The following is a 12,500-nucleotide window of genomic DNA, read 5'->3' as shown; positions in this document are numbered from 1 at the left end:
AGATAGATAGATAGATAGATAGACAGACAGATAGATAGAGAGAAAGAGAGACAGACAGACATAATTCTTCACTGAATTATCATGCTTGTGCAAGAGAAGCTTCAACTAAGTCGCTATCTGCAAGGGACATAACAAACAAGATAAGAAAACGCAGTAAAAAAAAAATATATATATATATATGTATATTACGTACTTACTAAGTAACACAGATACACTATCTACTCTCAGTCTACTTTCTCCCCCCCCCCCCCTTTCCCTTCGTCTCTCTCTCCTCCCTATTATTCTCTCCTCCTTTCATTATCTACCCTGTTCCCTCCTCCCCCTCTTCTATATCTCTTCCTTCTCCTCTCCTCCCCTCTCCCCTCTCCCCTCTCCCTCTCCTCCCTTATCCCTCTTCCCTACACTTATCTCTCATCTCCTCTCGCCTTCTCTTCATCCTTCTCTTCGTCTCCTCTTCTCTTTATCACTTCCTCCTCCTCTCCCCTTCTCTTTATTCCCTCCTTCTTCTTTCTTCTTCTTTTTATCCCCTCTCCTCCTCTTCCCTTCTCTTCATTCCATTCTCCTCCTCTCTCTCCTCCTTCTCTCCTCTTTTCTTCATCCCCTTCTCCTCCTCTCTCCTCCTCCTCCTCTCCTCTTCATTTCATTCCTTCTTCCTCCTCTCCTCTTTTCTTTATCCTCTCCTCCCCTTTTCCTCCTCTAATCTTCTCTTTATCCCCTCCTCCTCCTCTCCCCTCCTTTTTACCCCCTCCTCCTCCTCTCCCCTCCTTTTTATCCCCTCCTCTTCCTCCCCTCCTCCTCCTCCTCTCCAGTCCTCTCCTTTCCTCTCCCTCCCCTCCCCCTCTTCTCCCTTCTAATGTATCCGCTCCCCCATTTTCCCTTCTAATGTATCCGCTCCCCCATTTTCCCTTCTGATGTATTCGCTCCCCCTCTTCTCCCTTCTGATGTATCCGCTCCCCCTCTTCTCCCTTCTAATGTATCCGCTCCCCCTCTTCTCCCTTCTGATGTACCCGCTCCCCCTCTTCTCCCTTCTAATGTATCCGCACCGTATCCAACAGTCAACCAACGTATCCGGTTGGCTTCCCTCGGCGGCCGTGCGGGTAGACCTGCCCCACCCAGAGCACGGAGACTTCCCCTACACTCTGCAGCTGGGTGGGTGTGGCGAGCCCGGGGCTTATATCCACTTGACACCCACGTACACCGCTCTCATGTTTGGGGACTTCAACAGCACTTTCGGATCGCCAGGTAAGTGCGGGTGGGGTGGGAGGGGGGGGGGGCTATAGAGGATAGGGATAAGGGGGAGGGTGGGTTAGGGGAGGGAGGGGGATGGGTGGGAGGGGGGAAGGGTGGGTTTTGGGGGAGGGAGGGTTATGGGGGGGGGAGAGGGTTATGGGAGTGATAGGGGGGAAGTGTCGCCAGGTAAGTGGGGGGGTATAGAGGATCGGGATAGGGGGAGGGAGGGTTATGGGAGGGATAGGGGAGAATTGAGGAAGAATGGGAGGGAGATAGAATGGGAGAGAGGGAGAGAGGGGTATGGGGAAGGAGGGAGGAAGAATGGGAGGGAGGGCTTTGGGGGAGGGAGGAAGGAAGGGAGGGGTAGGAGAGGGAGAAAGAAAAGGAAGGAAGGAGTGAGAGTTGGGAGGGAGGTGGGATATGTAGGGAGGAGGAGAAAGGGTAGGAGGGAAGAGTTGGGAGGGAGGAAAGTGCTGGAGAAGGAAGGAGGGATGGAGGGAGAGGGAATACGTAGGGAGGGGGGAGAGGGTAAGGAGGAAGGGGTAGGGAGGGGGTGGGGAGTGAGAGATTGAGCAGTAGTAAGGAATGAAAGGAGATAGGAAGGAAGGAGAACGAGAATTAGAAAGAGACGAGAAAGAAAAAGGGAAGAGTGAGAAAGATAGAAGAGGAATAGGGAAATAGGAGACGACAAGGAGAAGTAGGGAACTAGGATGGAAGAAAGAAAGTAGGGAGAGAATAGGGAATAGGAAGGGAAGAAGAGGAATAGGAAGAGAAGAGGAGGAGAACGTAGTATGTATAGTGTGTTTTTATTTATCTATTTATTCATCTACTTGTTTGTATGTATATATGTACGTGTATATTTGTTCATCTATTTGTGTGTTTTATATTAGTATATTCCTTGTTTGTTTGTCTGTTAAGTCATTTATAAAACAATGTACATTACTGTGTTATTAATTATTTTTCCCTTTTCATCCCATTTTCTTTACTTTTCGTTCCACCACCTTTTTCTCTCCTCTTCCTCCACCACTACTTCCACGCTTTCTCCCTCTTCTCTCCCTCCTTTCATTCCTTTCCCTCCATCTCCTTCTCCCCATCCCCTCCATCTCCACCTCCTCCCCTCTTCTCCCCTCCCCCATCTTCCACCTCCCCCCTTTCCCCCTCCCCCTCCCCCCCTTTCCCTCCATCCACCCCTCTGCTCCCTTCCCCCTCCACCTCCACCTCCACCCTCCACCCTCCATCCTCCCTCCCCCCTCCCCCTCCACCTCCACCCTCCCTCCACCTCCACCTCCACCCTCCCCCACCTCCCCCTCCCCCCTCCCCCTCCCCCTCCACCTCCCCCTCCACCTCCAGGCAAAGTCCTCGTCCACGAGTGGGCTCACTTCCGCTGGGGTGTATTCGACGAGTATGGGGAACACGGCACCGGTTCGCCCGCTTTTTATATCGGCGAGGATCAGCAGGTGAGAATAACGGAGAGTGACGAGGGTGTAATAAAAAAGATGAATAGTGATAGTAATGATAGATAGATAAATGGGGAAAGGTTATTGATTAGCTGGTGACAATAATGAGGGTTGATGAGGGTGTGGAAAAGGATGAATAATATTAGTGATAATAGATAAATAAATGGGTTATGATGATCAGGTGAGAATAACGGGAGGGAGGAGCAGGAGGGTGTGAAAATAAAGATAAAGAATAAATAAGTGATAAGTAAATGGGAAATGTTATTGTGTGAAAAAAGATAAATAGTAATAAATAAATCATAAATAATAATAATAAATAGTAAATAAATAAATGGGAAATGTTATGAATTAGCAGGGGCTGATCAAGGTGTGAAATATGTGAATAAATAATAGAGAAAAATTAGAATGATAGATAATTATAGAAAAAAAAAAGATGAATAATAATAGATTACATAATTAGTGAATGTTGTTATTGATCAACAGGTAAGAATAACGGGGGCTGATGAAGGTGTAAAAAATTTAATGAATATATAATAGATTGATGAAGTTGATGAAAGAGCAATAAAAAAGATGAATAATAGAAAATAAAAATAAATAATAATAATAAATAATAGATAAACAAATGGGAAATGTTGTTATGAATCAGCAGGTAAGAATAACAGGCGGAGATGAGGATGTGAAAAAAATGAATGATAATAGATATACAATAAACAATAATAATAGATGATAGAAAAACTAATGGGAAATGTTATTATTGATCAGCAGGTGAGAATAATGGGGGTTGATGAGGATTAAAAAAAAATTGAGTAAATGAAAAGAAAATAATAAACAAGAAATGTTATTATTGATCAGCAAGTGAGATCCCCGCAGATTTTGGTCGGAAATAATGGGTGTGGATGAATTAGATTAATAAAAGAAATATATTGCTGTTGATTGGAAATAATGGGGATTTTAGAAAGTGGGATTGATGATGGTTTAATAAAATAAATTTATAAAAGAATATTGTTACTGATTGGAAATATTTGGGGTTGAAAGTGTAAAAAAAAAAAAAGAAAAAGAAAAAAAAAAAAAAAAAAAAAAAAATATATATATATATATATACATATATACATATATATATACATATATATATATATATATATATATATATATATATATATATATATATATATGAATTGGAGAAAATGGTGTTGATGAATGTGTAATCAAATAAATAAATGTCTCCAAACTCTCTCTCATCCGTCATCTAAGCATCTCTTTCATCCCCGGTCGCTAAGCATCTCTTTCATCCCCGGTCGCTAAGCATCTCTTCCATCCCCGGTCGCTAAGCATCTCTTCCATCCCCGGTCGCTAAGCATCTCTTTCATCCCCGGTCTCTAAGCATCTCTTTCATCCCCGGTCGCTAAGCATCTCTTTCATCCCCGGTCGCTAAGCATCTCTTTCATCTCCGGTCGCTAAGCATCTCTTTCATCCCCGGTCGCTAAGCATCTCTTTCATCCCCGGTCGCTAAGCATCTCTTTCATCTCCGGTCGCTAAGCATCTCTTTCATCTCCGGTCGCTAAGCATCTCTTTCATCTCCGGTCGCTAAGCATCTCTTCCATCCCCGGTCGCTAAGCATCTCTTTCATCCCCGGTCTCTAAGCATCTCTTTCATCCCCGGTCTCTAAGCATCTCTTCCATCCCCGGTCGCTAAGCATCTCTTTCATCCCCGGTCTCTAAGCATCTCTTTCATCCCCGGTCTCTAAGCATCTCTTTCATCCCCGGTCTCTAAGCATCTCTTTCATCCCCGGTCTCTAAGCATCTCTTTCATCCCCGGTCTCTAAGCATCTCTTTCATCCCCGGTCTCTAAACATCTCTTTCATCCCCGGTCGCTAAGCATCTCTTTCATCTCCGGTCGCTAAGCATCTCTTTCATCCCCGGTCTCTAAGCATCTCTTTCATCCCCGGTCCCTAAGCATCTCTTTCATCTCCGGTCTCTAAGCATCTCTTTCATCCCCGGTCTCTAAGCATCTCTTTCATCCCCGGTCGCTAAGCATCTCTTTCATCCCCGGTCGCTAAGCATTTCTTTCATCCCCGGTCGCTAAGCATCTCTTCCATCCCCGGTCGCTAAGCATCTCTTCCATCCCCGGTCGCTAAGCATCTCTTTCATCCCCGGTCTCTAAGCATCTCTTCCATCCCCCGGTCGCTAAGCATCTCTTTCATCCCCGGTCGCTAAGCATCTCTTTCATCCCCGGTCTCTAAGCATCTCTTTCATCCCCGGTCGCTAAACATCTCTTTCATCCCCGGTCTCTAAGCATCTCTTTCATCCCCGGTCGCTAAGCATCTCTTTCATCCCCGGTCTCTAAGCATCTCTTTCATCCCCGGTCGCTAAGCATCTCTTTCATCCCCGGTCTCTAAGCATCACTTCCATCCCCGGTCTCTAAGCATCCGTTCCATCTCCGGTCGCTAAGCATCACTTCCATCCCCGGTCTCTAAGCATCTCTTTCATCCCCGGTCTCTAAGCATCTCTTTCATCCCCGGTCTCTAAGCATCTCTTTCATCCCCGGTCTCTAAGCATCTCTTTCATCCCCGGTCTCTAAACATCTCTTTCAACCCCGGTCGCAAAGCATCTCTTTCATCCCCGGTCTCTAAGCATCTCTTTCATCCCCGGTCTCTAAGCATCTCTTTCAACCCCGGTCGCTGAGCATCTCTTCCATCCCCGGTCCCTAAGCATCTCTTCCATCCCCGGTCGCTAAGCATCCTTCTCTCCCGCCGCGTGACAGGTGCACGTGACAGGATGCACGCAGGAGCTCAAGGGCTGGATGAGGTCCCTGGACGGTGCCCAGTGCCATGCGGACACCAGCGGGATGCCAGATGCCCGGTGCCACTTCTTCCCGGCCGAGAGTAACAACGTCACCGGGTCGTTTATGAATCTCTATTTCCTCGATTCGGTGAGTTTGGGAGAGATTATGCTATATATGCATACTTACATACATACATACATACATACGTACGTACATACATGCATATAAACACACACACACACACACACACACACACACACACACACACACACACAAACACACACACACAAACACAAACACACGCACACACAAACACACACACACAAACACAAACACACGCACACACAAACAAACACAAACACACAAACAAACACACACACACACGAAAACCCCCTCGAATGTAACTAACACGTCCTGAACACATATCTTGCAGGTTACCCAGTTCTGTGACAACGACACAATCCCACACAACGTCTGGGCTCCCAACGCACACAATCTGCAGTGTGGTGGTCAGTCGGTCTGGGGAGTCATCACGCAGCACGAGGATTTCAAAAACGCGTAAGTGGGTGAGGGGAGAGAAGGGGGAAAGAGAGGGAAGGGAGAGAAGGGGGAATGAGAGGGAAGGAGAGAGAGGAGAGAGAGGGAAGAGGGGAGGGAGAGAGAAGGAGGAGAGAGGGAGGGAGGGAGAGAGGAGAGGAGGAGGGGAGGAGGGAGAGGGAGGGAAGGAGGAGAGGAGGGAGGAGGGAGGAGAGAAAGAAAGAAACGAGCGAGAGAAAGAGAGAGAGAGAGAGAGAGAGAGGAGAGAGAGATAAGGAGAGAGAGAGAGAGAAGGAGAGAGAGAAAGGAGAGAGAGAGGAGAGAGAGAAGAAGAGAGAGAGAGGAGAGAAAGAGAGAGAGAAAGAAAGAGAGAGAGAGAGAGAGAGAGAGAGAGAGAGAGAGAGAGAGAGAGAGAGAGAGAGAGAGAGAGAGAAAGACAGAAAGAGAGAGAGAGAGAGAGAAAGAAAAAAAAAACAGGAAAAGAGAAAAAGTCAGAGAAAGAGAGGTCGAGATCGAGATCCACCCACCCATCCAACCACCCACCCACCAACCCACCCCCTCGCCCACCCCCTCACCCAGCCGCCCAACCGGACCAGCCAGCCAGCCAACCAAAGGCCATTTCGCTCCTCCTTTCAGAAACTTTCCGACGACCGTGTCCTCCCCCGCGACCTTGAAGCCGCAGTTCCAGGTGGTCCAAGAAGCTGCCAAGGAGAAACCGAGATTCATTCTGCTCCTTGACCTTTCGAGCTCCATGGACCAGTTCATGGCGCAGTTGTACCAGGCGGTTGTCAGGTAAACTTATTTTGTTATCATTATATTATTATTATTATTATTGATTAGTTATCTATTATTTTTATTCCATGGTATCGTTGTCCTTGTTTTTATGTTTGTGCAAACATGCATGATTACATAAATTGATAAACATATATATGCATATATAGGTACTTATATCCATACGTGGGCGCAACTCTTGCCCACCTCTCCCTCACAACTCACCAACGCTTTCCTCCTTTTCCCTTCCTCCACCATCCACACTCCTTCCCTCCCTTCTCCTCCCTCCACCATCCACCTCCTTCCCTCCCTTCTCCTCCTCCACCATCCACACTCCTTCCCTCCCTTCCCTCCCTCCACCATCCACACTCCTTCCCTCCCTTCTCCTCCCTCCACCATCCACACTCCTTCCCGCCCTTTCCCACCCACCCACTTCTCCCTCCTTCCGTCCCTTTCCCTCCAGCCCCTTCTCCTTCCTTCCCTCCTCTTCCCTTTCTCCACCCACTCCTCCCTCCTTCCCTCCCTCTCCCCCCCCCCACTCCTCCCTCCCTCTCCCACCCACCCACTCCTCCCTCCTTCCCTCCCTTTCCCTCCCACCTACTCCCTCCTTCCCTCCCTTTCCCTCCCACCCCTCCCTCCCACCTAACTCACCACCCCTTCACCTCCCTCCCCACAGATTCGTCCGCGACCTCATCCCCAACGGATCAGAAGTGGCAGTCGTGTCCTTCGCCAACAAATCCACACTCCACGTCAACTTCACGCGGGTGCAGCATAACAGGGAGGAAATTGTTGAAAAGTTGCCCACGACGTACAACAAGGATGGGTTTACGGCGATTGGCGGAGCTCTGTATTTTTGTCTTCAGGTGAGTGTGTGTGTGTGGTGTGTGTGTGTGTGTGTGTGTGTGTGTGTGTGTGTGTGTGTGTGTGTGTGTGTGTGTGTGTGTGTGTGTGTGTGTGTGTGTGTGTGTGTGTGTGTGTGTGTGTGTGTGTGTGTGTGTGTGTGTGTGTGTGTGTGTGTGTGTGTGTGTGTGCGTGCTTGCGTGTGTGTGTGTGTATGTATGAATATATATATATATATATATATATATATATATATATATATGTATATATATATATATATATATATATATATATATATATACATATATACACACATTTAAACTGTGATATTAAAAGCTAAATCAGAAAAATAGATAAAGAAGTATATCACCAGAGAGAATCACACCCACTAATAAAAGAATAATTGATTAATTAATTAGTAACAAACCCCTATTCTCAACCCTCTCTCTGTCTCTCTCTCACTCAAAACAGCTAGTAGAAGAATCTCACGTGAAGAGCGAAGGCCTCATGATCATCCTGATAACTGACGGAGAGCAAACCATTCTGCCGCTCGTGGAGGAGGTCCTGCCTGACGTGAAAAGGGCAGGGATCATTATCAACACCGTATCCTTTGGCCCGAATGCTACGGATTCTCTCGAGAGCTGGGTAGGTGGGCGCTTTTATGTCGGAGTTGTTCGTTTTCTTCTTGCTGTTTTATTTCTGGTTGTCTATGTCTGTCTCTCTGTCTGTCTGTCTGACTCTCTCTCTCTCTCTCTCTTCTCTCTCTCTTTCTCTCTCTCTCTCTCTCTCTCTCTCTCTCAAAGATAATACGTGTATTCACTCACGTTTCGTCTCTCCAATTGATAAAAATGAATAGATTTATCGAAATCAAAATGAATTTGCCTTCTCTCTCTTCTTCCTTTCCTGTTTTATTTCTTCTATATTTTTTCCCGTGTATAATGTCTCAAATATATATTAAATTTGCACACGTGTATACTCCTACGTGTTTCCCTGAGCTCGTATATATATGGTCTTTTTACTCCCCACAGGCAAAAGAGACCGGGGGCGCTAGCTACTACCACAGCACGGGGTCACGTGGCTCCCTCTCCAGCCTGGATGCCTTGCTCTTTGACGCTATAAAGTCATCGGATAAGGACGAGATGAAGCAGTTGCAACAAGTGAGGGAAAAGGGGAAGGGTTAGACAGGGGGTCGAAGAGAGTATAAGGGCTTGGAACAGTGTAGGAGAGGAAAAAAAAAAGTTTTAGTAAGATTGGAGGAATGTAAACACACACAAACACACTCTTCGTTGTCGTTTCAGTACGCAACACGGGATCTTGCGACAAAAAAATTATAGTGATTCATTAAGAATAGAATTAAATATATCTAGGCAATACGCCTACACCCAGTCAGCATGCGCGCGCGCGCGCGCGCGCGCGCGTGTGTGTGTGTGTGTGTGTGTGTATGTGTGTGAATGTGTGCGTGTGTATGTGAGAGTGTGTCTTTGTGAGTTAGCGTGCGTGTACCTAGAGTTATGAATGAACCAAGATACACTAACACACACATGCATAGAAGATAATCACTCTTTAACTCTCTCCTAAACTACAAGATCTTAACCTTCCTTTCCCACCAACTTCCCAGGTGCACAGAGACGTCGCTTTCGTGAAGCCTGGACGAAAGAACTACGTTGTGGGTGAGGTTGTTCTGGATTCCACTGTGGGCCACGAGACGCGTTTCACCTTCACGGAGAATATCGACTTGTACAACCAGTAATATTTGTTTTTCCTTTCTTTTTATGTTAATTTTAACCGGGGTGAATTTCCTTTAGTATTTATTACTGTATAACTAGGTAGAGTTCATTAGAATGAAAGGTTAGGAATACGAAATTAACATTCCTTTGAATACTTTATGTACAATTATAAGTAAACGAAAAACATATTTTTCTACTTCTAAATTTAGGAATTATAATACTTGCTAATTTACAATAAACACCCCTAAAATATCAATTTCTTTTCAGGTTTTCTATAGTGGTGAATCTCACGTCTCCCGTGGGTGAAAATTACGGACGTGGGAGTGACTCAAGTATTTATCGCGTAGACAACATAACGAGGACAATTACGTTCACATTTCAGGAAGCTCCGGTAGGTGTGATGCTGAAAATTATGTGAAATTAAGGATATTAGGTCCAATACTTTTTTTTTTTATCAGAAACTCACTCTAACTTTCCCTCTCTTCTCTCTCTCTCTCTCTCTCGCCCCCCCTCCCTCTCTCTCTCTCTCTCTCTCTCTCTCTCTCTCTCTCTCTCTCTCTCTCTCTCTCTCTCTCTCTCTCTCTCTCTCTCTCTCTCTCTCTCTCTCTCTCACCCTTTCCCTTTCCCTCTTGCTCTCTCCACCCCCATCTCTCTCCCTTTCCCTCTCCCTCTCCCTCTGCCCGTCCTTCTCTCTCTCTCCTCCTCTCCCTCTCCCTTTCCCTCCCCCTTTTCTCCCTCTCCCCTCCTCTCTCACACCGTTCCTTTACTCCACAGGTTGGGAAATGGATCTACAACATCTCTACCTCAGGTTACATTCCTTTCGACGAAGTTCTCGTAGCTGTTACGTCGCACCCGAGCAAGAAGACGCAGGAGGACCCAATAAGGCAAGAATTTGCATATTCGATTATGAAGAGAAAGGAGAGATAAGGAGAGATATGAGAGATGTGGTCGTAATGATGATGATTGTGATATAGGTGGTGATTTCGGTGATGATGATGATAATGGTGGTGGTGAGGATAATGATGATGATGATAGTGATGGTGATGGTGGTGATGGCCATGATGATGATGAGGAGGATTATAAGATTAGTAAAAATAGTGATGACAATGGTAAAGATAATAATAACTTTGATAATAGTAATAATAATGATATCATCATCATCATCATCATCATCATCATATCATCATCATCATATCATCATCCCTATTAAAAATTGTAATGATGATAATGATGGTGATTATGATGATAACAACAATAATGATAATAATGATAATGATAATAACAATAACAACGGTAAGAAAGATAATAAATGATAATAAAATTTCTGATAAGAGTAATAATAATAACAACAACACTAATAGTAATAATAATAATAATAATAATAATAATAATGATAATAATAATAATAATAATAATAATAATAATGATGATGATGATGATGATGATGATGATAATAATGATAATAACAACAACAACAACAACAATGATAATAATAATTATTATTATTAATATAATAATTATTATTGTTATTATCATTATTATTATAATGCAAACGACCATGAAATCACATGACACTCGCAGCGGGGCAGGAAAAGTGCCTTTATTTATGTGTCATCGGTATTCTCATTTTGATAATTCGATTAATGGGTACTATAATAAATACAAACACATATTAGTACTAACTAATATAATAATTACTACTATCATCATGCTTATAATCTCAAATTCATATGCTTGTTTTTTTTCTATTTATTAAACACCACCGTTTTCATAATCATTATCAACATGATACTTAAACTATTCCAATATTTAATTCATTCAACAATTAGGGCAAAACAGATTTCTAAAAGTGAATAACGTACCGCTTAATTTATTTCCAATCACTGACTCATTTACCTGTTAGGATAAAAAAAATGGGTTTCTAAAAGTGAAATAACGTTCTACCCAATCTATCCAATCTCTAATCTATTCAAATACAGGGTAAAAATCTTTTCCAGTTTCTAAAGACCTTGATTTCTAATAGGGAAAGAACGTACCACCTAATCTATTTCAAATCTCTAATTTATTCAAATTCAGGATAAGAGCTTGGATGTCTTGTAGTAAAGTGACGTAACACCTAATATATTTCCAGTTTTTAAAGACCTTCATTTCTCTTAGTGAAGGAACCTAAAACCTAGTCTATTTCGTCTCTAATTCCTTTAGACTTAAAGTGAAAACTAACTGAAGTTACGCACCACCTGTCAATCTCTAATTTTATCCAAAAATAGGGTAAAAACGTGTATATCTATCAGTGAAGTGACCAACCTAATCTACTTCTGATCTCTAATGTCTTCAGATATAGGATAAAGATTTCAAACAGTAACACACCAGCTATCTATTCCAATCTCTAATTCCATCAAACACAGGGTAAAAACGTGGATGTCTAGCAGTGAAGTGACCTACCCATCACCGACGCGCCTGTATGCCTTCGTGAGCCAAGGTTATAGCACTGTTATAAACGCTAATGTGACAGCGATCATAGAGCCACCGACAGAAGCTAGCTCTGTGGCACTGCCTCTGCTGGACAATGGTGTAGGTTAGTGTTCGTGTGTTTGTGGATGAGTTGTGTGTAGGTTGTTGGTATGCGTTGGTCTATTTCTTGTATGTTTGGGTATGTCTTGTGTGTGTGTGTGTGTGTGTGTGTGTGTGTGTGTGTGTGTGTGTGTGTGTGTGTGTGTGTGTGTGTGTGTGTGTGTGTGTGTGTGTGTGTGTGTGTGTGTGTGTGTGTGTGTGTGTGTGTGTGTGTGTGTGTGTGTGTGCGTGTGTGTGTGCGTGTGCTTGTCGGCAGGTTGTGAATTTAGGTAATTTGTGTGGTCTCGTGCCAGTTTGTGCTCGTGTACGAATCTGCGTATCTGTGCGTTCCATTTTTCCATTAACCAAAGCATCCCAAACCCTTAGAGTAGATTCCATCTCTAACCCACCAGTCCCACTGTTATAACGAATTCCGAGCCAACTATCCTTCACTTTTTCGCTGATCATTTCCCCCCCCCCCCATCAAGGAGCGGACTTGCGGGCCGGCGACGGGATTTACTCGGCCTATTTCACGCAGTTCTCAGCCAACGGCCGCTACAGCGTTTCGGTTACCGTTTCTACAAGCAACCGGACAGCAAAACTACAA

General features: G+C 44.4%; 1 protein-coding gene across 1 annotated transcript in view; it reads left to right on the top strand.

Moving 5' to 3' along the window:
• Positions 1 to 12,500, top strand: part of LOC119597033 (calcium-activated chloride channel regulator 1-like) — a 32,455-nt gene that overhangs the window by 8,026 nt on the left and 11,929 nt on the right. Inside the window, exons 3-15 of the mRNA XM_037946469.1 lie at positions 1,056 to 1,242; positions 2,581 to 2,687; positions 5,448 to 5,615; positions 5,902 to 6,026; positions 6,642 to 6,797; positions 7,453 to 7,639; positions 8,088 to 8,261; positions 8,645 to 8,773; positions 9,235 to 9,362; positions 9,611 to 9,734; positions 10,118 to 10,227; positions 11,749 to 11,918; positions 12,382 to 12,500. The exon at positions 12,382 to 12,500 is cut by the window's right edge and continues 1 nt beyond it. Coding sequence (XP_037802397.1) covers positions 1,056 to 1,242; positions 2,581 to 2,687; positions 5,448 to 5,615; positions 5,902 to 6,026; positions 6,642 to 6,797; positions 7,453 to 7,639; positions 8,088 to 8,261; positions 8,645 to 8,773; positions 9,235 to 9,362; positions 9,611 to 9,734; positions 10,118 to 10,227; positions 11,749 to 11,918; positions 12,382 to 12,500 — 1,884 coding nt within the window. The remainder of the gene's footprint in view (positions 1 to 1,055; positions 1,243 to 2,580; positions 2,688 to 5,447; positions 5,616 to 5,901; positions 6,027 to 6,641; positions 6,798 to 7,452; positions 7,640 to 8,087; positions 8,262 to 8,644; positions 8,774 to 9,234; positions 9,363 to 9,610; positions 9,735 to 10,117; positions 10,228 to 11,748; positions 11,919 to 12,381) is intronic.

The sequence above is a fragment of the Penaeus monodon genome, chromosome 38, assembly GCF_015228065.2.
Source record: "Penaeus monodon isolate SGIC_2016 chromosome 38, NSTDA_Pmon_1, whole genome shotgun sequence".
In the NCBI taxonomy this organism is placed as follows: domain Eukaryota; kingdom Metazoa; phylum Arthropoda; class Malacostraca; order Decapoda; family Penaeidae; genus Penaeus; species Penaeus monodon.
This window is presented reverse-complemented; position numbering and strand designations above follow the sequence as displayed.